The sequence below is a fragment of the Protopterus annectens genome, chromosome 1.part0 (genome assembly GCF_019279795.1).
Source record: "Protopterus annectens isolate FY-2018-M chromosome 1.part0, PAN1.0, whole genome shotgun sequence".
NCBI classification, from domain to species: Eukaryota; Metazoa; Chordata; order Ceratodontiformes; family Protopteridae; genus Protopterus; species Protopterus annectens.
The window spans coordinates 1,333,492,544-1,333,514,469 of NC_056725.1; the positions used below are offsets into that span (position 1 = coordinate 1,333,492,544).

Consider the following 21,926-nt stretch of genomic DNA (forward strand, 5'->3'; position numbering starts at 1 on the left):
TCCCAGATGCATAGCTGGTATTTCTACATGAAATTTAAACTGTCATGTTGTAGACCAGCCTTCTCGCTTGCCAATTCTCTTATTCTTTATACACCTTCCTTTGAACTACCAAACTGTACTATATTTTGGCATCATCAAAACAAACAAAAATAAATTTGCTTCAAGATCTTCTGCAATGTCAGTTATAAAAGCACCGGAAATGATCAGCCACACTATTGACCCTTCTGCTTGTCACTGTTTCATATTACACTGTATCTTATTTTACAGCTAACATTATGTCCATAGTACTGCCATGAGAACCTCCCATGCTACTTAATTTATTCACAAACAGTTTATGCAATGTCATGTCAAATGAATTGCTACAGTGTAAGCAGCCTGTATTCAGTTAATATGTGACATATAAGGTCCCCATCATCAATGTATTTCCCTTCTCTGCCATTCTGAACATACAGTCTATAATTGTTTTTGTCTCTTTCACCCCCATAAAGATGAGTTGTACAGATGGCACCATCCGTAGACTGTTCTAACATTTGCAGTCTACAAACTGACCTATGTACCCTCCTTTCCTCCAAGTTTACTTGGATATTTTGTTGTTTTGATTCCTTCCCCTTATAAAGACATCCTCACCTCCCCTTATCTGCTCCATGCTGCACCTCATAAAAATGGTGTTCCCCATATGTCTGCATCCTAGTTATGGTTTTCAATGCATCATGTCGGTTACTGCCACAATATCAAAACATTTTCATTCCTTTAATGGTTCTAGTTCAAACACCTGTTTTTATTCAAAACAGGGCACTGGTTTTCATTACCTTAATTTTTTTATCGACTTGCCCTTTTTTGCTACATTCATCTGTATATCTTTATCTTATCTCTCTCTATCTTAGCTTATCTTTATCTATATCTTTGGTCAAAACACCAAAAATGAAAGCCAGCCGATCACTGTAACTCCAGGCTCGAACAGAACTACGAGTAGAACAGCAAGAATACTCCACGAATAGTGTAGTCACTAGAAACCACTGTTTAATCCAAAAGAACGAAGACAAAAATTCCTCACTTCCTCGTTTTAAATAAAAATAAAATTTTACCACTTAGTACTTAGCATTACTTAAAATATAGAAATTCCGAACTATAGTAGTATATAGTATAGAGTGGTGCAAGTTTACTACTATAGTTCAGAATTTCTATATTTTAAGTAATGCTAAGTACTAAGTGGTAAATTAGCTTTTTATTTAAAACGAGGAAGTGAGGAATTTTTGTCTTCGTTCTTTTGGATTAAACAGTGGTTTCTAGTGACTACACTATTCGTGGAGTATTCTTGCTGTTCTACTATCTATATCTTTGTCCATCTCCCATTAATATGTGCCTTTTTCTGTATTTTCCCTCCCTACTACAAATGAATTCACTAAAACCTACCTTGAACTCAGGGCTGCAAAATCTCTGGATGAGTCCACTTACTACCATATTTACAGCAAAAGTATAAATACACAGGATACCTAATCTTTACTTTTTCCATGAATAGCAATACATCTGAGAATTTCACCATGCATACCACTTGCGTAAGGCCCCACTCTCATTTATCGTACTCTCCCAGCAGTACTCTGATCCCTTTCTAGGCAGGTAATTTGTCTTGTCAAAGACAATAATATCAGGCTATCAACCCCTTGTACCAGATTCTGTGATGCCTGTCTCTCCTGACCATAGAACCTGGCATGTACCTTACTCTAGTATTTCCATAGAGCCTGGCTTGTACCTTACTCTAGTATTTCCATAGAACATGGCATGTTCCTTACTCTAGTATTTCCACAGAACCTGGCATGTACCTTACTCTAGTATTTCCATAGAACCTGGCATGTTCCTTACTCTAGTATTTCCACAGAACCTGGCATGCTCCTTACTCTAGTATTTCCACAGAACCTGGCATGTACCTTGCTCTAATACTTCCATAGAACCTGGCATGTACCTTACTCTAGTATTTCCATAGAACCTGGCATGTTCCTTACTCTAGTATTTCCAAAGAACCTGGCATGTTCCTTACTATAGTATTTCCATAGAACCTGGCATGTTCCTTACTCTAGTATTTCCAAAGAACCTGGCATGTTCCTTACTATAATACTTCCTCCTTAACTTAATTCCACAGTCACAGATGTTGTCCCCCCAAAGGAAGATGATTTTTGTCTAAGGGAAATTGTTAACAACCTGACCTGTTCCTCTGCTGTGAAGATTCCCAGTATCCTCGACCATCTCCTTGGTGATGCATCTGTAGGAGGACCCAGCTATGTCAGGGCAGCATAACAATTGGGCAGATGTTCATTTGTAGGGCCAGACTTTTCTTTCACTAAATCCACCCTCCCAGAGTCCTCTGCAGTATAAATTATCATTCTTTTTTATTAACTCCTTGTAATGTGGTGATGACTATTTATCCATGGCTGGGAGAAGCAGTATCACAAGTTCTGTCTCACTGCACCCCAAGATAAGCTATCTCCTCTCCTAGTCAGATAAGGCAACACCTCAGACTTCAGGAGGTTTCATCACAATATTGATACTTCAAAACTATTGCACTGCACCACTTGCATTTGATTCTACTTGTAATTCACTTCAATTATACTTGCAGTGAAACAAAAGTAAAATGTAGTAGTCTCATGAGTACACAATCTTCTGTTTTTGTTTGCTTGTTTTCTTTACTAAAATGTTTGCTGAGTTGAGACAACTGATGTACTACTGTGGTTTATTAAATCAAAGTTCAAATTGAACAGAGTAGCAGTCCATTTACTTTTAGTTATGTTACCAAGTTTTGTGAAACACAGAGATACAGCACAGCCCTCAATTATGATAATGGCTTACAACACTTTAAAACCAAACAATAAAACTGCATATTGCACATTTGTTTATACACACACACACACACACACACACACACACACACAGAATCTCTTGTGACTGATTAGGCAAAACAGAGCAGAATAACAATGTCATGGTAATGTTTTCGAACTTGCCAAGTATGTTCTCTTCAAAAATATAATGTTAGCTGTTTGACACTTTATGGAATTGATCTATAATAATCATAAGATAAGACCATCAGGTGTCCATACAGTTTCAGAGGTTGTATTTCAAACATGAGGTCAAAACAATAAAATACATTACTTCTGGACACTTGTTATCTCACTCAGTACTGTTCTTTATATTTGGGTATCTAGTGACTACCTCAATGTTTAAATGAATATTTTCTGTGTCCAAAGTAAAGGGCCTACAACAATGTCAGAGACAACCTTTCTTACATATTCAGCTCTTTCACTGTATAAATACACATAATGAATATGCTCATTATGAACTTACATTAAATTACCAAATGATCCAGAATTATTTAAATCTTTTCACTGCATTCACATACAGAGGATATATTCTCAAAGTTTTAGAAGTAATGGCCAACAAAAAGCAGTCTTCCATGACAAGTATTTCAATTCAGCAGTAGCCAAGAGGCTCAAAAGGTTGTAGAGTAAGTTTCTCCAACACAAAATTGAGGTCCCAAGCAGGAGTAGGAGCTCTACGTGGGGGTCTTATATTCTTTGCCCCTCTAAGAAATTGCTTGAACAAAGGATGAAAAAACAATGGTGGGTCACAATCATAGTGAGCTGAAATCGCTGCAGCATGAATCTTAATGGAAGAGAAAGACAAACCTTTGTCCAATAACTCAGTAAGATACTGAAGAGCCACACTCAAATTAGGCTCAGAAACCTCCAAATCCTTTGCTGCACTCCAAAATAAAAATCTCTTCCATTTTTCTGTGTACACTTTCCTTGTACTAGGTCTTCTGGCTTCCATAATCACATTCAAAACTTGTTGAGGAAGCTGAGACCTGCTGTGATTCAACACAGAATATGCCAGGCTGTTAGATGAAGAGAGTGAAGCTTGACATTGAGTAGATGACCGTCCCTCTGAGACAATAGGTGCGGAATCAAAGGTAAAGGCCATGGAGGCTTCCTTACCAGACTCCTCAGTAATGGGTACCAGTGTTGCCGAGGCCAATCTGGAGCTATTAAAATCATCCTTGGCTTGTCTTGTCTGACCTTTAGGAGTACCTTTGGGAGGAGAGGCAGAGGTGGAAAGGCATACACATGAAGATTTTTCCAACTGAAAGAAAGAGCATCCACTTTCCAAGCTGTGTGATGAAACCTTTTCGTGCAAAACTTTGGCAGCTGGTGGTTTAGTGGAGAAGCGAACAGATCTATGTCTGGAGTTCCCCATGACACTGTCAATTTTCGAAATACATGAAGATCCAGTTTCCACTCGTGGGGATCCATGATTTGCCTGCTTAACACATCTGCTAAGGAGTTCTGTGCTCCCGGCAGAAACCTTGCCTGAAGATTTAGTTGCAGGCTGAGCGCAGTCTCCCACAAAATCATTGCTTGCCTGCATAGAGAATAAGAATGAGTTCCCCCTTGTTTGTTGATGTACCACATGACAGTTGTGTTGTCTGTTAGAATCAACACCTGCCCTGGAAGAAGTAACTCCTTGAAAGCCATTAATGCAAACTGGACTGCTAACATCTCCTTCATGTTGATATGTAGATGCTGTAGTCTGGCAGGCCACTTGTCTTGTATCCACTTTCCATTCAGATGAGCTCCCCAAGCTATGTCTGAGGCATCTGTCGTAAGAATTTGACTCGCCTCTGGCCGGGTCACAGAGAGTCCCTTGTTTAGGTGACATTCCTGAGCCCACCACAAAAATTCCTTTGAATGCAAGGTATTATTTGAATGACAGTGTCCAAATCCTGGCAGTGCTGTGTCCATACATTTTTGAGATACCATTGCAGCTTCCTCATATGCAGTTTGGCATTGGGAAGCACCAGAATACAAGATGCCATGAACCCTAAGGCTTGAAGGACTGTCCTTGCAGTCAGCCCGGACTGAAGAGATAGTTGATGGAAGTAAAGAGACAGATTCTTTTGTTTGTCCGGGGTTAAAAGGCCATCTGGGCTGCTGTATTCAGTCTCACACCCAGAAAGCACATGTCTTGAGAGGGTACTAGACTGGACTTTATTTCGTTCACAGAATACCCCAGGCATCTTAGCACTGCTATCACATATTCCAAATGTTGAAAAAGGTTTTCCTTTTCTTGAGCCAGAATCAGGCAGGCCCCCAAGTAAGGATAGATTTGTATGCCTTTTATCCTGAAGTAAGCTATCACTGGAGCCAGAACTTTTGTGAATACTCTGGGCACAGTAGATAAGCCAAAGGGCAATGCAGAGAACTGATAATGAGAATTCCCAGCTCGAAAATGCAGATACTTCCTGCAACTTAGTCTGATAGGCACATGAAGGTAAGCCTCCTTGAGATCTAAAGTTACCATCCAATGATCTTTTCCCAGCAGAGGTAAAAGCTGTTGCAACGTCAACATCTTGAACTTGGGAATGTCCAGATAAGTGTTGAGGATAGACAAATCCAAAATTGGTCTCCACGTGTTCCCCTTCTTTGGTACTAGGAACAGGCGAGAATAAAATCCTAGGCCCCTTTCTGGCACAGGAACCGGCTGAATGGCCCCTATTTGGAGTAACAGAGAAATTTGCTTGTGCCTCTTTTCTTTGTAGAGGAGGAATGTCTGGCATGCCTTTGAAAGGAGGCAAGGTATGGAAATAAAACCTGTAACCGTGGTGAATGATATCCAATACCCATCTGTCTTGGGTAATTAAACTCCAATTTTCTTTGAAAAGTGTCAGCCTTCCTCCCAAAGGTGCTGCCAGACGAGAAGGCTCTGGCAGCTGAAAAGGCAGGTCATTGGGTCTGTTTACGAAAGGACTGACCCCTGCCCTCACCAGAAGACTGAGCAGGTGAACTCCTGTTCTAGGCCTAAAAGAACCTTGAGCTCTGCCCTGCCACGCCTAGACCTACCCCTAGACTGGGAATCATAAGAAGGATATGTCCACCCCTTAGTAGGCCAATTTCTACTAAACTTGGAGGCTGAACCTGCAAAATCTTTAACAGTCTGCATAGACTTAGCCTTGTCCTCCATTTTCTTTAAAACTGCTTCCACAGGCGAACCAAACAACACATCAGATTGTAACGGAGCATCTAAAATCCTTGTCTTAACATGCTCAGCCAAATTCTGATCCCTCAACCAGGCGTGCCTGAAGAACAGAACCAGTGACAGCCACCCTCAAGAGGCCTGTACAGCATCAAAACCACATTGCAAAGAATGCTTACCCACCTGTTCAGAAACATGAACTAAATCCTGCAACTCTTTACACTCAATACCTTCCGCCAGAGCATCCACCTTAGACTTCAATTGTGAAAGGAGATAATTTTGGTATTTTAACATGTGGAACTGGCAATTCAAAGCCCTCATGGCTAAAGTGGAAGAAGTATACACCTTCTTTCCCCATCTATCCAACGCCCTTGCCTCTATCAGGAGGAACAGGATTTTTAACAACAGAAGCCTTAACACCTTTAGGCCCCTGAGAACGGTTTCTGGGTCTGCCCTAGGACTCTTAAAAGATACTTATGAGCTTCAGGCACCCTATAATACCTATCCGGTTTAACTGGGGCAGGAGGCAAAGAATCAGGGTTCAGGGAAGCCTCTGCAAAACATCTTCCACCACATCCAGAACAGGAGGTATAGCCAAAGGCCTGTGCTGGGGTAAAAACAAAAATTCCCTTAGCCTTTTCCTGGAATCGAAAATCTTGACCTTCCCATTTAAAATGCTCCCTCATGGAATGAAGAGTCTCTGAAAAAGAAAAATCCTCAGGAGGAGAAGTCAAGGAGTAGAATCATCCACATCAGAATCAGAATAAGGAGGATACTCCTGCAAGTCTTCAGTCAAGACTCAGAAGCCTCGAACACTGCTCAAAACTCTCAAGCTCAGGTTCCACCCTAGGCCTCTTATCAGGGGGGGGCATAGAACCTCTAATCATAGTAATCAAATCTTCTGCCATTTTAAGCATATGTTTCTTAGGCAGAGACCCTGAAGAACTAGGAGAAACCCCCACTGAAGTTAAACCTGGCCTGCCTCTCAAGAAGCCTTGGAAACAGAAGGAGGGCCTAACCACCTTAGGAAGGGAGGGAGAACAGCTACCTGAGAAGCCCCTCAGCCTGGCCTACCTCCTGAGAGGAAACATCCTGTAACAGTAAAGTCTCTCCTGAGACTGCAAAGAGACTTCTGGCAGAACCTCCGGCTCCACGAGCCCTCTAAAGAACAGACGTCCGGGACAGACGGTTCTTCCAACCTAGGCTTTGCTGCTTTGTCCTTGCGCTTTTTGAAGCGGCGCCGGAGCATCCGACGGCATTTTATAATTACAACGCTTCCCAAAACTAACCTGGCACAGTCTAGCCTTCTCTTAATAGTGCTTGTTAAATCTAGCACAAGAGCGACATCCAACAACGCCGTGCTCAGGCCCTAAGCAAGGTATACACAAGGTATGGTAATCCCTATGAGGTATCTGCTTCCCACAAGAAATACAATTATTCACTTTTTCTGACATCCGGTTAAATACTGAGGCAAGAAAAAAACAAAATATTCCCCAACGGGGTACTTAGCCAACTTTGATTCGGTCTGAAACTCCGACTTCAGAAAATTTCAGAACGCCAACCTGCACTCGCAAAACTGCTTCTGCATCGGACCATGCGGCAAAAAAGACTGAGGATATGACATCGGTCATGCGCATTTGTACCCTGACGTCCTGACGTCAGACTAATGCGCCCTGACCGACGTCAGCCTTATACTTTGGTATTCGGGCCGACTGGGACAGCGGACTACCCAAGTGTTAGGACTGCAGCAATGTGGGATGAAGAACATCGAGGAAGTGAGGAATTTTTGTCTTCGTTCTTTTGGATTAAACAGTGGTTTCTAGTGACTACACTATTCGTGGAGTATTCTTGCTGTTCTACTCGTAGTTCTGTTCGAGCCTGGAGTTACAGTGATCGGCTGGCTTTCATTTATCTATATCTTTGTCCATCTCCCATTAATATGTGCCTTTTTCTGTATTTTCCCTCCCTACTACAAATGAATTCACTAAAACCTACCTTGAACTCAGGGCTGCAAAATCTCTGGATGAGTCCACTTACTACCATATTTACAGCAAAAGTATAAATACACAGGATACCTAATCTTTACTTTTTCCATGAATAGCAATACATCTGAGAATTTCACCATGCATACCACTTGCGTAAGGCCCCACTCTCATTTATCGTACTCTCCCAGCAGTACTCTGATCCCTTTTCTAGGCAGGTAATTTGTCTTGTCAAAGACAATAATATCAGGCTATCAACCCCTTGTACCAGATTCTGTGATGCCTGTCTCTCCTGACCATAGAACCTGGCATATACCTTACTCTAGTATTTCCATAGAGCCTGGCTTGTACCTTACTCTAGTATTTCCATAGAACATGGCATGTTCCTTACTCTAGTATTTCCACTGAACCTGGCATGTACCTTACTCTAGTATTTCCATAGAACCTGGCATGTTCCTTACTCTAGTATTTCCACAGAACCTGGCATGTTCCTTACTCTAGTATTTCCACAGAACCTGGCATGTACCTTGCTCTAATACTTCCATAGAACCTGGCATGTACCTTACTCTAGTATTTCCAAAGAACCTGGCATGTTCCTTACTCTAGTATTTCCATAGAACCTGGCATGTTCCTTACTCTAGTATTTCCAAAGAACCTGGCATGTTCCTTACTCTAGTATTTCCATAGAACCTGGCATGTTCCTTACTCTAGTATTTCCAAAGAACCTGGCATGTTCCTTACTATAATACTTCCTCCTTAACTTAATTCCACAGTCACAGATGTTGTCCCCCCAAAGGAAGATGATTTTTGTCTAAGGGAAATTGTTAACAACCTGACCTGTTCCTCTGCTGTGAAGATTCCCAGTATCCTCTACCATCTCCTTGGTGATGCATCTGTAGGAGGACCCAGCTATGTCAGGGCAGCATAACAATTGGGCAGATGTTCATTTGTAGGGCCAGACTTTTCTTTCACTAAATCCACCCTCCCAGAGTCCTCTGCAGTATAAATTATCATTCTTTTTTATTAACTCCTTGTAATGTGGTGATGACTATTTATCCATGGCTGGGAGAAGCAGTATCACAAGTTCTGTCTCACTGCACCCCAAGATAAGCTATCTCCTCTGCTAGTCAGATAAGGCAACACCTCAGACTTCAGGAGGTTTCATCACAATATTGATACTTCAAAACTATTGCACTGTACCACTAGCATTTGATTCTACTTGTAATTCACTTCAATTATACTTGCAGTGAAACAAAAGTAAACTGTAGTAGTCTCATGAGTACACAATCTTCTGTTTTTGTTTGCTTGTTTTCTTTACTAAAATGTTTGCTGAGTTGAGACAACTGATGTACTACTGTGGTTCATTAAATCAAAGTTCAAATTGAACAGAGTAGCAGTCCATTTACTTTTAGTTATGTTACCAAGTTTTGTGAAACACTGAGAGATACAGCACAGCCCTCAATTATGATCATGGCTTACAACACTTTAAAACCAAACAATAAAACTGCATATTGCACATTTGTTTATACAATTTATTTAATACATACACGCACACACACACACACACAGAATCTCTTGTGACTGATTAGGCAAAACAGAGCAGAATAACAATGTCATGGTAATGTTTTCTAAGTTGCCAAGTATGTTCTCTTCAAAAATATAATGTTAGCTGTTTGACACTTTATGGAATTGATCTATAATAATCATAAGATAAGACCATCAGGTGTCCATACAGTTTCAGAGGTTGTATTTCAAACATGAGGTCAAAACAATAAAATACATTACTTCTGGACACTTGTTATCTCACTCAGTACTGTTCTTTATATTTGGGTATCTAGTGACTACCTCAATGTTTTGAATATTTTCTGTGTCCAAAGTAAAGGGCCTACAACAATGTCAGAGATTCGTTATGGCAACCTTTCTTACATATTCAGCTCTTTCACTGTATAAATACACATAATGAATATGCTCATTATGAACTTACATTAAATTACCAAATGATCCAGAATTATTTAAATCTTTTCACTGCATTCACATACAGAGGATATATTCTCAAAGTTTTAGTTTCGTTACTGCAAATTGCTACTGGTACTGTTTACCGACTTACTACTGCATTTTTAGTCATTTTCACAGAAGTACAAAACTTTCATATAGCATACCACTAATCTGTTAATGGCTCCTGTTATACAGTGATTTGTACATTTTTCTCTCCTTGCCTAGGCATATGCAGCTGCAATAACATGAAGGAAACAACTCAGTTGTAAATATGCTTACTACTATTCCAGATACAAAAAAATCGCTATGCATTGGATAATCGCCACTAGGCAGCATGTATGTCATGCCACAATCATCTAACTTACCTCTCCTCCCGGAGCTGTTTGGGTAAAGACATCCCGATGATAAAATACTTCAAATAGAAGTCAGCTTGCTTTCTAAAGAAAACAATTTGATTACTTATTTTTTTTTTTCTTTTAACCAAAAGAATGAAGAAACAAAAAAGACTACAGGCTGCTTTCAGCCAAGTGTTTGCTAATATAAAACACAAATAGAGGAAGTTACTGTTGAGTAAAAAGAAATGTTGAAATAAATTCAAAATCAGAGAAGCATACTTCATATGCTGTTAGCAGAGGAACTTCGCAAGAGGAAGAGTGCAGAAGCTCAGCTAAGAAGTCAGTACAGTGAAGGACAGCAAAGCTGTACTACTGGTTAGACGACTTGTATATGCTGCTGCGGTTAAGTACTGTGATGGAAATAAAGAAAGAAAACTGATGCCGTGAGAAGCAGAATTTTGAAGAGTTTTCTTTCATACCTCAGAAATTCAAGGTTAAAATGTAGCTGCCAGGATTTTTATTTTACATCAGCATATTCAAACTGGTGCTATTACAAAGTTATAAATGCAAACTACTACTTAATACACACACTCATGCACACATATTCACACTATTACAACCTCTACTGGGGAAACTGTGTTAGTGTAATACACATACCATTCAGGGTAACAAAATAAACAAGTTAGCGTCAGAAAGTCAACTGTTCACCTGACTAGTCACCAAATGCTTCCGAGTCATTTTCAACAGACCACCCAGATTTCCTTTTGAAAACTCACACTAAGATCGGAATAATCACTGGGCACTGTTATAACTCAGAGTAAGTCATAACAGAAACATCACTGCAGATATCAGAAACCATTTGTATAATTAAATATATACCTTCTGTGTTTAACTACCAACCCCGGTTTGAAAAGTAACCCTGATGGTTTATGTGTTTTCACATTTATTTATTTACTTATTTGTATTTGTTTACCGGGAAAGTCAGAATGAGTTGGAGACCCATTTTCAGTGGAGGCATTTGGGGGCACAAAAAAGTAACACTGAATATAGTCACTATACATTATATATTACAACAAACAACTGTACAGTATATTTGGCCTCATTAATACAATATACAGGTGACACCATCCTTACATGCTACTGTGATAATCTAATTCACCTGCAACATATAAACACAAGATGCTTTCAATTCAACAGAACAATGACTTAGTAATGCATAACTTTCACTTAATCCTAAAGAAAAAATGTATCCTGTTCTTCCTGAAATCACAAATCCAAGACAAAACCAAATTCAAAATCATTTACCTGAGAAAAACTGAAATAGAAATAGTTTTGTGTACCTTTATTAGGCATTACCATAAATGACAACCTAAAATTTGATCTACACATTAATACTGGCATTATAAAACATTGAAAAAATGCCCTTAGTAATTTCAAAAAAAAAAAAACAGCTCTAGCTATTACCCACCCATCACATTTTCTGAACCAAGACTAGCAAAATTTACAGCTAACAAAACCTATGAGAACCATTACTGTTCTGCACTCAGACAATTAAACTGGATTGAACTACCCCCCCCCCCCACCTCCTGATAATTATCCAGCTACTCCTAAAAAAATAACACAGAACATACATCTTTAACTTGTCCAGCTCTCAGCACTACCCTCCATAACTTTCACCTCGACAGACGTCTTCAATCCAATGATTAAAAAAAATCCTCAATATCAACACAGCTCAAAAATTTGCTGGAACTGCCCCATACTCTAATCCTGTAGCTAAGGCTTGGACCTCACTCCCTATTACACTTTGGTCACGGGACAACCTCCAGACCTTTAAACCGGCACTAATACAACTTGTAGCTAACTCATGGCTTTGGTCTTGTACCACTCCCAGTTTACAAAAAAAAAAAAAAAAAAAAAAAAAAAAGTAAAATATTTTATACCCACCACCTGGTTTACCAACCAGTACTTCTCACATTTATCCTCCACCTAAAGAAAACCATATCCCCTCGAGCCACACGCTCCAGGGATCTAAACCTCACCACAACAATAAATAGGATGTGCTGGAGGGATAGATTCATGTCCCAGAGACTTCCCATGCTCTGGAACAAGATTCCAATCTACATTAGGCAGAGCTCCTCGCTAACCCTTTTCAAGAGAAACCTTGACGAGTGGATGGGAAACAGAAAGTTTTCCCCAGGGATCACTTCAATGGCTCTGCTGGACAGAGGCACAAGGAATTAATCTAAGGGAGCGGCGAAAGCCAACACATTCTGGCTAGGCTTATAAATGCCTTCGGGCAGATAGCCTAGTACTTACCTATGAACCTATTCTCCATGATATAAAGCCTATGGTCACTCCAGTTGTATACCGGACTATACCTGTTTAGGCAAACTATCACATACACCTAACTCACCTTCACATTCTCCAACTTTCCTCTACCCCCACCCTATTACCTTTGTTCCTTTTAACTACTTCAACCTACTCCTTTTAATATACTCCTTCCTTCAATATGTTGCAGTCATCCTCTTATCCACCAATATAGTCTTCATAAAAGAAACAAATATTTCAACCTGACACTCTGTTCTATATTCACAAAATGTTTGCTCTTTCTTCAAACTGCTGTCCTTCAACCTGGTGTTAACCGTATTTAAAATCTGACCACACTATATTCATGTTATGATTTTTTGCATCTGAATTTAACGCATGTCAATCTTCAGTCTGTTGCAATGACTGTACCCCTTACAATTTTTTACCTTCACAATGTTTAGGTACAGCAGTACTATTTTGTACATATCTGTATAATACTTGTTTTTCAATGCATGCATTAATTCATCTCTCTGTAATTTCATTTAACTTTCAAGGAACTTTTCTCCCTGGGCCACTGCAGAAAAAGGGCAATTCTGCCCACTCAGACTTTCCAGGTAAACAAATGTCAATAAATAAATAACATGCGTAAGATACATAAAGACAAAGCACAATAGCATACAATGCTTGCTTATAATGTAAGGAACATAATGGAATACTGAAAAATAGTAGAAGAGAGCAAGAAGGGAAGTCAGCATAACTCTTAATGTGTTTACCTTGCAAACACAAACTACTGGGTTTGATTCTTACATGGGGTAATTGGCTAGGCTTAAAATAGCCCACAAGGGCAGTTAGTCTAGTACTAATGTAGGAGATATTACAGTAACAGTTATATGACACATGACTCAGCAATTGACATGATATGTACCTAATCCAGTATAGCATTTTACATTCTGGAAGCATTAAGAGAGGTTGTTACTCACTGAAACACTAAAGACTGCTCACCTCATCTACTTCCTTCACTTGAGAAACAAATTTATCATGCTTGTTATGGTAAAATTACTGTTTTGACCGATTCTATCTCAGTCTCTTGTGAACCTGACTTTAGTTTTTAGGAGTCATCAAAAAAGTGGACTCTTCCCTTTTAATTTCTGACCCATACATTTTTCACATATCTGTAATAATTATACATTATTATACACATTTTCAACTTACAGTTCAATCAACATTTCAGTTATTTTTGCTACTTCAATTCTATTAGTTGTTTCAAATCATGAACACCCCATATATCTATCTGGTTTAGATGTAATCTTTTAATTTTAAGAACAAACTATCTCTGGTCTCTATAGTCAGTGTTGATGTGCTAGAAACCTTGGGCAGATCACTAGAATAGGTTCAACGCACCTACTTGTGATGCTGGAGGCAAACAATTAACTAGTAACCTGGGAACCTGGATGGTTAGCTGGTCAGGGTAGGCTTAACTTGGCAGGAGGGTGCAAGACTTTCCAGCACTGAGCTGCTCTCAGTTTAGGCCAGGGAGCAGCATAGCATCTCACATGTATGTCAGCATAAGAGAGGAAACGGACTTTTCATGAAAAGGCAACCTTCATTTTTGCATCACACCATAACATGCGCAGCCCCACAAGAAAATTTTAGGGTAAAAAAGAAAACTTCTTGGTACACCATGGCATCTCAATCTCCTCTCCCTCTCCAAAAGACAGGTAATTGCTCTACTAGCTGTGGTTACAGACTGGAGGCCTGAATCCATGAGACAAGCTGGTTTGTTTAAAGACAAACATTAAGATTTTGAAGGTGATTTGTAGCAGTTGTCACTCCAGCAACATTGGACCAAAAAACTGAACTCTCCTCATCAAATAACTGCTCTGTCTGTTGATCAGATCTCTGGCTTTAAAACCATTCTGTGAAATGTCCACTGAAGCAGTTCTCTGGATTACCTGTTAGACAACTGTTGATATTTCAGCACTTTTGAGAACATCACCATCTCTCTATCTCAGTCACTCTGCCTATTCATTTTGAACATACATCTCTTGTTCTCTGTACTTTGCCTTCTGAAGTACAATAACCTTGGCAATTCACATTTCTTCAAAAGAAGTGCTGATTGTTACTCACTGAAACACTAAAGACTGCTCACCTCATCTATGTCCTTCACTTGAGAAACATATTTATCATGTTTTTCATGTAAAATTGTTGTTTTGACCAGTTCTGTCTCAGTCTCTCGTGAACCTGACTTTAGTTTTCAGGAGTCATTGAAAATGTCATCTCTTCCCTTTTAATTTCTGAAGCGTACATTTTTCACAGTTTGCCCTGCCTTCCACCCTTAATCATTAAACGTGCATAGCTGAGACAGGACATATGTTAATATTCCCATTGTTCCAAAAATCTCTTTCACTTTGTGCTAGCATTCTGCAGACCATTATATGACATATGCAATCTTACATTTATATAAATGAAAAACAAACATTGATACCACTTTAGTTGCAAACATTATACATCCCAGACACAACCATCACACTTGGGTTATCTGCCTGCAGATAGCCCTCAGTCGGCCCAATTACCAGAGTCTTTGGGATTTCTGCGAAGGATGCTGTCGTCTCTTCCATGACGTCAGGACGTCAGGGGTATAAAACATGCAGCCAACGCCATTACATCAGTTTTTCTTGCCCCAGATGTCAGCAGCCCCCAAAATAGGAAGCAATCATATGGTGTGACACACCTCCAGTAAAAAGTAAATACCATTTCCATAAGATATGGCCAAAAAAGAGGATAGGTAGAAAGTATAGAAAAGACAGGGGGCTGGAGAGAGGTTAACCAGGACTGCAACAGTGAATACACTCGAACATCTACATTTATGATAAGTGTACACAACTGTACTATGTTCTTCGTGTTTCACTGTTGAAGTCATCACACTTGGGTTGATTCCCAAAGCTGAGGAAGGGTGGAGGAAGTCAAGAAGTATTAGGGCTGGCTAACAGGCCTTGTAAGACTGCTGTGGCAAATCCAGCTCTGGATTTAGAAAAGATAGGTAAGAGGTAATGCTTGGTGAAGGTGTGTACAGAACTCCAGGTTGCAGCTTCCAGTATGTCCCTGGTAGGGACTCCCCTGAGAAATGCTGTAGAGGTTGAGGTAGCCCTAGTGGAATGAGGTCTGATCCCCTGTGGGGTAGGATTTCCATGGTGTTTGTAGTGGAAATGGATGCAGTGTGCTATCTATTTAGAAATGGTTTGCTTTGAAATGGCCTTGCCCTCTGCCCCTGTAGCAAAGCTGACTAGCAGCTGGTCAGATTTTTCTGAAAGGTTTAGTCCAGTCAAGGTAGGACCTGAGCTGTCTGTGCACGTTGAAGGAGTGCAGGATCCTCTCCCTTTATTCTGAGGATTAGGAAAAAAGGTTGGTAAATGGATGGATTGGTTTAAAGCCACAATGGATACCACCTTGGGCATAAATGATGGGTTAGCCCTCAGGGAAACCCTGTCCGCATGGAAGATAATGAAGGGTTCCACAGCCATAAGGGCCTGTAACTCAGACACTTTTCTTCCTGAAGTGATGGCTGGAAGTAAGGCTGTTTTCCAAGAGAGGAATTTTAACTCTGCTGTAGCAGCAGGCTCAAAGGGGGGGGGGGGGTGAGCTTCTCTAATACAAAGTTAAGGTCCCAGGCAGGAGTGAGAGCTCTCCTTGGGGGTCTTAAATTGTTAGCTCCTCTCAGGAACTGTTTGATCAGAGGGTGAGAGAAGAGGGGTGGCTCAGTATTGTAATGAGCTGAGTTGGCAAATGCATGAATCTTAATTGATGAGAAGGGTAGGCCTTTGTGGACCAGCTCTGCTAGATAATCTAGATTTTGAGGTAAGGTGGGCACAGCTGTGTCCTTTCCTTGAGACTGGCTCCAAGAACAGTATATTTTCCCTTTTTTGAATAGGATTTTCTTGTACTAGGCCTCCTGGCCTCAAGGATAACATCCAGCACCTGTTTGCTGAGGGTTGCTGGTGATGTATTCAGGGAATAAGCCAGGCTTGCCAGGTTCAGGGATTGTCCTTGGCCTGTCCTGTTTGATCCTGAGTAGTACTTTTGGAAGGAGGGACAGAGGGGGAAAGGCATAGATTGAGAGGTCTTCCCATGTAAAGGATAGGGCATCCACTTTCCATGCTTGGCTGTGGGGATTTTTGGTGCAAAATTTGCTCAGTTGATGGTTTTGAGAGAAGCAATGAGTTCCACCTCTGGTGTCCCCCACCTTTGTATTAGAAGTTTGAATGAGTTGGGTTCCAGTTTCCACTCGTGTGGGTCTACTCGATTTCTGCTTAAGTCTGCCAGTGAATTTCGTTTGCCTGGCAGGAATTGAGCTTGCAGGTGCACTTGATTGCTCAAGGCTGTGTTCCACAGAGCCATGGCTAACCTGCAGAGTGGGTAGGAATGAGTTCCCCCCGCTTGTTTATGTACCACATAACTGTGGTGTTGTCTGTCTTTATCAAGAGTTGTCCTGGCGGATAAGGTATCTGAAGGCTGTCAGTGCATTCTGTACAGCTAACATTTCTTTTTGATTGATATGCAGGTGAATTTGTCCTGGGGTCCATTTGCTGTGAATGCATTTGCCTGCCATATGAGCCCTCCATGCATAGTCTGATGAGTCTGTTGTCTGGGTTTAGGCAACTGGGGTTGAGTGAAAGGGAGTTCCTTGTTGTGGTTGCAAGCATCTGCTCACCAAAGGAACTCTGTCCTTAGGCAATGAATGATAGGAATCACCGTTTCCAGGTCCTGAGAATGTTGACACCAGAGACTTTTTAAGTACCATTGAAGTTTCCTCATATGCAGTCTTGCATATGGAATTAGTAAAATGTATGAGGCCATGAACCCTAGGGCTTGCAGTATTTTTCTTGCAGATAGCTGGGTTTGGGTGGCCAGTAGTTTGAAGTAATTTGTCAAATAAACCTGCTTTTCTGGAGTAAGGAATGCCATCTGGGAAGCTGTGTTCAAGCTTGCTCCTAGGAATACAATCTTTTGGCTGGGTACCAGATGTGATTTCTTTACATTGATGGTATACCCAGAGAAGTTAGGAGTCTCTTTACAAACGTCAGGTGCTGAAGTAGCAATTCCTGACTGTCCGCCTAAATCAGGCAATCATCCAAGTATGGGTAAATTTGAATATTTCTTTGCCTGCTGTTTGTAAATGGCTGGAGCCAGGCACTTTGTGAATACCCTGGGTGCAGTAGGTAAGCCAAATGAAAGTGCAGAGAACTGATAGTGCATAGAGCCTGCCCTGAAATGTAGATACTTCCTGCAAGATTCTCTTATGGGGATGTGCAGATAAGCTTCCTTTATGTCTAGGGTGACCAGCAAGGAGTCCTTGGCTAGCATAGGAAGCAGCTGTTGGAGTATACACATTTTGAATTTTGGTACCACCAGGAAGGTGTTGAGAGTTGACAGATCCAGAATAGGGTGCCAAGAGTTCTCTTTTCTGGGCACCAGGAACGGTCTGGAGTAGAAACCCTGTCCCCTTTGCTCTGTTGGAACAGGTTGAATAGCCCTGATACTGAGAAGAGAAAGTACTTGCTTTTGGGGTTCTGCCCACTGGTTTGGAGGAAGGTCTGGCAATCCGCTTGGGGTTGGCAATGAGGGGAAGTAGAATCTGTATCCCTGGGATACAATGTTTAAGACCCATTGGTCCTGGGTAATATACTCCCAGTTTTTTGCATGCAGGGCGAGTTTTCCTCCTAGGGGTGCAAGTACTTTGGCATGGGAAGGATGAAGGACAAGTCATTGTGAACATTTTCCATAAGGGGGAGGCTTACCACTCCCTGTTTTTGAGGAGGGAGCACTCCATTGTTTAGATCTGTGCATACCCTGAGACTGTAGTCTTTGTGGTCTGTTGCACCTGGATTTGGGCTGAAAAGGTCTGGGAGGGACTGAAAAGGACCAGTTTTTTGTTGAAGGCCAATGCCTACTGAATCTAGGTGGCTGTACCTGTAAGAAATCTTTAACAGTTTGCATATATTTAGCTTTTTCTTGCATCTTTTTAAGAACTTCTGCTTTTGAGTCAAACAAACATTCTTGGTTTAATGCAGCATCTAGTAATTTTGCTTTGACGTGGTCTGGCAAGAGTTGTTCCTTCAGCCAAGTATGCCTTCTCAGAACAGACCCAGTGACAGCAGCCCTGCAATATGCTTCTAAGGCATCAAAACCAAACTGCAAATTATGTTTACCAACTTGGTTTGCAGAATGCATTAACTCTTGTAAGTCTTTATTTTCTGCACAATCAGGAATCAACAACATTTTTTGTTTAATTAATTCCATAATATGCTGCTGGTACTTCAACATGTGAAACTGGCAATTTAAAGCCCTGAATGCAAGAGTTGCAGAGGTATATACCTTCTTACCCCATCTGTCTAGAGCCCTAGAATCCCTGTCCTAAGGGGTAGGGTTTTTGGCTGTAGCAGCCTTAATACCTTTAGGTCCCTGGGAAATGGTCTCTGGATCTGCAGTGGGATTTTTAAATAGAAATTTGTGAGAGTCAGGTACTCTGTAGTACCTGTCAGGCTTTCTAGGAGCTGGAGGTAAAGTATCAGGGGTAAGACTGGATTCCATGAAGACATCATCTACAATATCCAGGACAGGGGGTATAGCTAGAGGCCTATGTTGAGGCAAGTTTAAAAATTCCCTGAGTCTTTTTTTGGACTGTGGGTAGTCCTGGCATTCCCAGCGGAAATGCTCTTTTAGGCTTTGCAAGGTTTCACCAAAAGAAAAGTCCTCTGGGGGAGGCAGAGGGAATGGAATCCTCTGCATATGAATCCTCATAGGTAGATAAGGGTATGTCCTGGTATCACAGGGTCAGAGTCATCGGACTCATGGTCTGTAGAATCAGAAGGAAAATAAATTCTTTGTCTTTTAGAGGGGGAAGGCTGGCTTCCCCTGATTAAAGTAATAAGGTCTTCAGCCATTCTAAGCATTTGTTTCTGTGGCACGGGAGCTCGAGAATGTGCTTTGGTTGTCGGTTTCCTAGGAGTAGTGCAAACTCTGGGCCTGAGAAATTTGGTAGTTTTAGTCATTAACAAAGTAGTCCGTTTAATACGAACATCGCAAGGTCTGAATACACCCTCAGAAGCCAGTGCCTGCACAGTGGCTCCAGACCCATCCAAGGTAGAGACATCCACAGGTTCCATAGTCGAAGAAGCATCTTGCAGCATACCGGACTCCAAATGGGTCTTAGTAGAGGCCTGAGAATCTGTAGAAGTGGGCAACAGGGGCTGTGAAAGCGCCTCACTGAGTACCGGCAGACTGGTGACTTGCTTAACAGAAGTGTCGTTGGCAGTTTTGGACCTATACAGTCTGTCTCTGCTTTATCTTTGCATTTTTTCGGAAGATCGGTAATCGGATGGCTTATGAAGCCATTTCGGAATACGGAAAAGGAGAACAAAAGAATTTAGAGACAAAAATAGCCCGACGATGAATAGTTCGGGCATTGAACAAGGCACAAAACCGACAGCGAGGGACGTAGTGGTCTGGGCCTAAACAGGTGACGCAGTAAGAATGAAAATCTCTATGAGGTATTTGCTTTTCACAGGCAAGACAATTGTTAACTTTTTCTGACATCGGTTAGAGCAAGAAGAAAGGATCCCCAATGGGGTACTTAGCTTTAGAAGACTTCAGGTTTGAAACTCGAAAAACGAAAATTTCAGGTAGTGGCTGACTGGCACTTGCGAACTGCTTCTGCTTCGGGCTCCCGCGCTGCAAGAAAAGCTGATGTAATGGCATCGGCTGCATGTTTTATACCCCTGACGTCATGGAAGAGGCAACAGCATCCGACACAGAAATCCCAAGACTCTGGTATATCGGGCCGACTGAGGGCTACCTGCAGGCAGATAACCCAAGTGTGGTGACTGCAACAGTGAAACACGAAGAACATCTGTAGTTGCAAACATTACATATCACTTATAAACCATCCAGTCATTGTCAGTTAAGCATTATATGTCTCATTCAAATCCTGCCTCTTAAACTTCGTTCCTGCTCTGCATATACTGTTCCCATAATTCCCATTTTTTCATATGTAGTTTGCTCCATCCCTTTTCTAAATCTCAAGTCCAATTGTTTTATCTCTGTTACTATATTCACTACTTCTAGTAAAGTTGGTCTAGACTTTGATTTCCATTTTCTAGTAATTGCTTTTTTGGCAGCCACCATAATTAGACCCAGGAAGGCTTTACTATATCTAGACAATTCCGATTCTGTATCATAGCTCAAAAAAATCATCTCCCCAATCAATCCAATAAGTTCACCCAGCATCTCTAACAGAGTGGTCCGCAGGGGATCCCTGAAGTCCGCCAGCTCACTACACTCCCAAAAAATATGTTCCCAGCCATCTCTTTCTTGCCTGTCACACCTCCAACATTTGCTATCCACGTGAAGAAAAATTCTTTTGAGTTTACTTGGAGTATAAAAATACCTATGTAAACACTTCCAGGCAAAGATCTTAAATCTTCTAGACTTTGTTGCATATTTGGGAGATGTACATATATCTCCCATTGTCTCTCTGTAAATTGCTTATCCGATCTCTCTTCCCAATCCTTTCTAAGCTCCTCTGATTGATTCTTATAATTATCATGCAATATTTTATATGCTCTACTAATTATTCCTTTTTTAATGGCAGCTCCTGTTCTAGAGTCCATTAAAAACTGTACCAGTGCTGGACTTTCATTTAGGACCCACCTTCTTCCTTCTCTTTGCCTATACTCTGATATCAATCCTTGATAGGAAAGGCAATCTCTAACCTGCAGTCCAAATACATTCTTGGCCTCTTCTCATTCTATTACCTTTCTCTTTCTCGTTATTTGTTCCCAATACCTTGGATCCGTTGCCAGTTTTCTCCAATAAATTCCAGCCCCCTTTTGCCTATTATCTGTATCCCTGACCACAGTCGTCCCTATCGGCAGAATCTCTTTTCTCCATTCTCATGCTGGTTTAGTGCTCAGAAAACTCCCTGCTATTTTATGAATATAATACTCTGTATGATGTTTGTTGTTTTCCTTAAGAGTGTGCATCCAAAATCCCAATCTCTCCTTATTTCTTGAGCTTCCTCCCTGTATCATCATTCCTTTCCACTTTGAATTAATAGTTTTCATCTTGTGCTATGTATAAGAGCCTTAACTGTGTTGCTCTAAAATACCTCTTCAAATTGGGTAATCCTAGTCTGCCTTGTTCTATTGGAAGAATCACCTTATCCCACTTGCTCATTGCTGTCCTCCAATCCCAGATAAAATCCTTCAACTCAAATTGCTATCCACAGCTTCTG

At 41.0% G+C, this 21,926-nt stretch overlaps 1 protein-coding gene across 4 annotated transcripts in view; it reads right to left on the reverse strand.

Moving 5' to 3' along the window:
- The window catches only part of NCF4 (neutrophil cytosolic factor 4), a 709,063-nt gene that overhangs the window by 474,123 nt on the left and 213,014 nt on the right, over positions 1-21,926 (reverse strand). Inside the window, exons 1-2 of one of the 4 annotated variants that reach the window (XM_044066575.1) lie at positions 10,810-10,919; positions 10,361-10,432 (exon numbers count right to left, since the gene is read on the reverse strand). The exons of 1 other annotated variant lie outside the window; for it this stretch is intronic. In XM_044066575.1, the coding sequence (XP_043922510.1) occupies positions 10,361-10,392 (32 nt within the window). In that variant the 5' untranslated portion in view covers positions 10,393-10,432; positions 10,810-10,919. Of the gene's footprint in view, positions 1-10,360; positions 10,433-10,609; positions 10,667-10,809; positions 10,920-21,926 lie in introns of those variants that run through there. 2 more of the 4 variants (XM_044066566.1, XM_044066558.1) reach the window with 2 other exon arrangements.